This window comes from Pundamilia nyererei, unplaced genomic scaffold, assembly GCF_000239375.1.
Source record: "Pundamilia nyererei isolate P.nyererei 1_Seehausen unplaced genomic scaffold, PunNye1.0 scaffold00350, whole genome shotgun sequence".
Classification (NCBI taxonomy): domain Eukaryota; kingdom Metazoa; phylum Chordata; class Actinopteri; order Cichliformes; family Cichlidae; genus Pundamilia; species Pundamilia nyererei.
In genome coordinates, this window is record NW_005187751.1 from 446,987 (window position 1) to 450,817 (window position 3,831).

Sequence of the window (3,831 nt, forward strand, 5' to 3'; positions counted from 1 at the left end):
AGACGAACAGGCACACGCGGACACAGACGTGCATTCCCACCCCATATGCACAACCAAATACTCGGCACTCACCCAACGTGTAGACAGACACAAATAGACACTGCACAGACAGTCGCACTCCCCAAACATACTCTATATCCCTAGATTATTTATTTTGAATGAATAAACTGTGTATGTGTGTCTCAGGTACATGCTGATGGGAGGAGCTATAAACTTGTCCATGCTCCAGGTCGGCCGTTTCCTAACTGGCGTTGCCGCAGGGATGACTGCAGCATCCATTCCTGTAGGTAACCATGGTTATTATAATTTTTTGTATTCTCTGAGTCCCTAATACGTATATGGATACCTGACTACAGCATCCTATAAAAATGTTGGTAAAAGTGTTCAGTGTTCCCAGAAAAGTATTAAGAGATTGCAGTTAATTCATCCAGTTTTAAAAACACTGCATTAAAACTAGATAGACAGTCACTAAAATGAATAAATCATGTGTGAGAAAGCATGAACATAGTTTGTCTAACATGTCCCTCATTAATGGGATAAGCTACACCATTGGTTACTTTTATGACAAGTGCAGAACTGAAAAGACAAATGAGCTTAAAGTAAATTTGCATCATCAGAGCAAACAGGTTTGTCAGGAAGGAAAAATCTAGTGTCCTGTAAAGCTGGAAATATTGTTAAGTTAAAAAAAATGGAGTACTGAATCTCACCTAGACCCACAGAGCATGGATGCATGAGCTAAAACAACTTTGAGAATTTCCACATGCTAAAGAAACTAGATGTAACTATTATAATGGTAAGCGCCTCTTCTCTTCTCTTACATATTTAATTAAACACCTAAACTTTATGCACTTGATATAAACTGAATGTATATCAGTCAAGTAAATTTCACTGAATATTTTACATTTTACGTAACACAAATTACATGTAAACTTTACATGAATTCCAGAATTCCTTTTATGCTGAATAACTTATTTAGCAGGTGTGCTTGTACCGTCTTTGTGAGTCATCTCAGTGTAGTTGAGTTGCTTTTTGGAGACACTACTGGCATCTTTTGACTTACTCTCTGAATTTGTACTAGTTGACTTTATGCAACTGTGATATTATGTGTGTTTGCAGGTTTACATCTCAGAGATCTCCCACCAAAAAGTGAGAGGAGCTCTTGGCTCCTGCCCTCAGATCACAGCTGTAATTGGGGCCCTGGCGCTCTACGCTCTTGGTAGGAACAAACCAGTGCTGGTGCATACCCAGTCATGCCAGCTTTATACATAGTTAGCTGTCTTTGCTAAAATTGGTTGTGCATCTTACTTTTCTTGCTTTTAATGGTATTCTCATATAAAACCGTGTTGTGATGTTTTAAGTGGTGTATCTTAAAAAAGAAACTGCCTCTCTTTTTTTTGTATAAAATGGACAGGTCTGGTGGTGCCATGGAGGTGGCTGGCTGTGGCAGGCGAGGTGCCAGCTGTGTTGATGGTTGTGCTGCTGGCGTTCATGCCCTCCTCCCCCAGAAGGCTCCTCTCAATGGGCCGGCAGCAGCATGCTGAGAGGGTGCTCCGCTGGCTCAGGGGAAATCAGTATGACGTCCAGACTGAGCTCCTTGCCATACAGGTAAATAGGCAAGCAGTTGATTTACTGGGTTTCATTGGAGATGAATATGAGACACCTCAGTATACATCCTACAGGGTTCATAGACATTAACACATTTGTTGTAACTCCATTAATGCAGCACAGCATCGACACACAGCCCAAAATCACATGGTCTCAGCTGGGAACACCAACCTACTACAAGCCAATCCTGATCTCAGTGGGGATGCGTTTCCTGCAGCAGATGACAGGCATCACACCAATCCTGGTTTACCTGGAGCCCATCTTTAAAAAGAGCAATGTCCCCCTGCCACCCAGGTTGGTGGTTTATTTCCCATGTGGATTTTATTGTTTTTAGCCTTTTGTGCTTTAATGATAATAACACAAATGATACATCTAATTAATCATTTAAATTGACTTTGAAACTCAAGAATAATCACAAAAGTTCGTCTTTAAACTCCATATCTGTGTTTCTGTATCTGCCAGGTATGATGCTGCCATCGTGGGTTTGGTGCGCCTCGGCTCTATTGCCGTGGCAGCTTTTCTGATGGACAAAGCAGGACGCAAGGCTCTGCTGTACACATCGAGCATGCTGATGTTTTTGTCCTCTCTGACTCTCACCATGGTTTCTCACACCACACCTTGCCCTCCTGGCCCTGCTCCTCCAAACCACACCGCTCCGGACTACACCTCCCACAATGACTTTGGAAGCACTTTTATGAGCAATGCCCAAACTGCAGGGAGCGTCTTGCCGATCATTTGTACCGTGGTGTTTATATTTGGTGAGTTCTGAAAGCAACAGATATTTAATTATTTGTTTCTGGCAGTCAGTGACGTGGTAGTGAGAGGTGCCAAGGGGGAAGCTGCATCCATAAAGTATTTGAGTGCGTCACACAGACGTAGACTGCTTATCAGTGTTAAAAACTTGACCATGCAGAAAGTCATATTATCTGTAAGATTATACAGTGAAAGTACCTGAAAATCTGTTCTGCCAATATGGTTGAATTTGCTATGGCGGCGCCAATGACTGTATATCAAAGATGGACTTGAGCAGTTTGGGGTTTTTAGGTCGTTGTTTTTCTAGTGTCAGCCTCAAGTGGTCATTTAAGGAACTGCAGGTTTTGACACTTAAGCATCAGCTCTATTTTTCAGCAGCAGAGATTACTGATTGGTAACAAACGCCATAAACAATTAAGTTAGCATTTAAACAAATACATGTATACTTTTATGGGTTGTAGAGGAGAAACTTAGTAACCTGTCAGGCATGTGCTTTGTGTAAATTACATCAGAGGTGTTAAATCATCAGCTCTGTTATATTTCGCTGTTGGAGCCTCATTAACAGACTATGACGTGTCAACATTATATCCTCATAAAATTATGATGGACAAATATGTTGTCACACCTGCTCAGCTGAGGAAACCCCCAATGATTTACATGTTGTAGCATTAGCATGCTGTACTGTGCTTCTTCCCTTCAGGGGTTTTGTTTTCAGACGTCGTTAATCACACCTTAAAGAAATGTCCCAGTCTGAACATCCTAAAATATGCTGTCTCTGTGCTGTGACTGTGCCTGACAAAGGGCGTCTGCTGCTTTCATTGTCTCATGATGTCATCTTCTTTAATGTGGGCTGTTAGCTTTATTATCACATTGTTGGTTGTCTCCTAGGATACGCCATGGGATGGGGCCCAATCACATGGCTGCTAATGTCAGAGGTGCTTCCACTGGCTGCCAGGGGTAAAGCTTCTGGTGTGTGTGTCACCATCAGCTGGCTGACGGCCTTCGGGCTCACGCACGGCTTCACACACTTAGTGGACACGTACGGCCTGTATGCGCCCTACCTGCTTTTCACGGTGGTGTGCGTCGTCTCTCTGCTCTTCAATGCTGTGTGCATCCCAGAGACTCGCAAGCGCTCGCTGGAGGAAATAGAGAACTACTTCAGGACGGGACGCACGTTCACCATCAACCAGTCCAGTTGAGGCCTGCATCAGTCTCATTCACATGATGTACTTATATATGGGGTGCCGTTTGTAAAGTGAAACATGCTGAAATTAACGGCAACATTTTTCCACATTTAGCTCAAAACAAGTCATTTTTTACAACATTTAGTAAAATATTAGTAACTTTTCATATTTAAAACAGAATTTGAAATATTAAATCTAAATGTTAAATATTCAATCTAAATGTTAAATGTTAAATCTAAATATTATATTTAAATCTAAAGGTTAAATGTTAAATCTAAATATTATATTT

At 41.6% G+C, this 3,831-nt stretch overlaps 1 protein-coding gene across 1 annotated transcript in view; it reads left to right on the forward strand.

Moving 5' to 3' along the window:
* The window catches only part of slc2a6 (solute carrier family 2 member 6), an 8,360-nt gene extending 4,759 nt beyond the window's left edge, over window positions 1-3,601 (forward strand). Inside the window, exons 3-8 of the mRNA XM_005752271.1 lie at window positions 187-283; window positions 1,117-1,216; window positions 1,412-1,605; window positions 1,724-1,899; window positions 2,068-2,363; window positions 3,247-3,601. Of these exons, the coding sequence (XP_005752328.1) occupies window positions 187-283; window positions 1,117-1,216; window positions 1,412-1,605; window positions 1,724-1,899; window positions 2,068-2,363; window positions 3,247-3,557 (1,174 nt within the window). The 3' untranslated portion in view covers window positions 3,558-3,601. The remainder of the gene's footprint in view (window positions 1-186; window positions 284-1,116; window positions 1,217-1,411; window positions 1,606-1,723; window positions 1,900-2,067; window positions 2,364-3,246) is intronic.
* The last annotated feature ends 230 nt before the right edge of the window (window positions 3,602-3,831 follow it).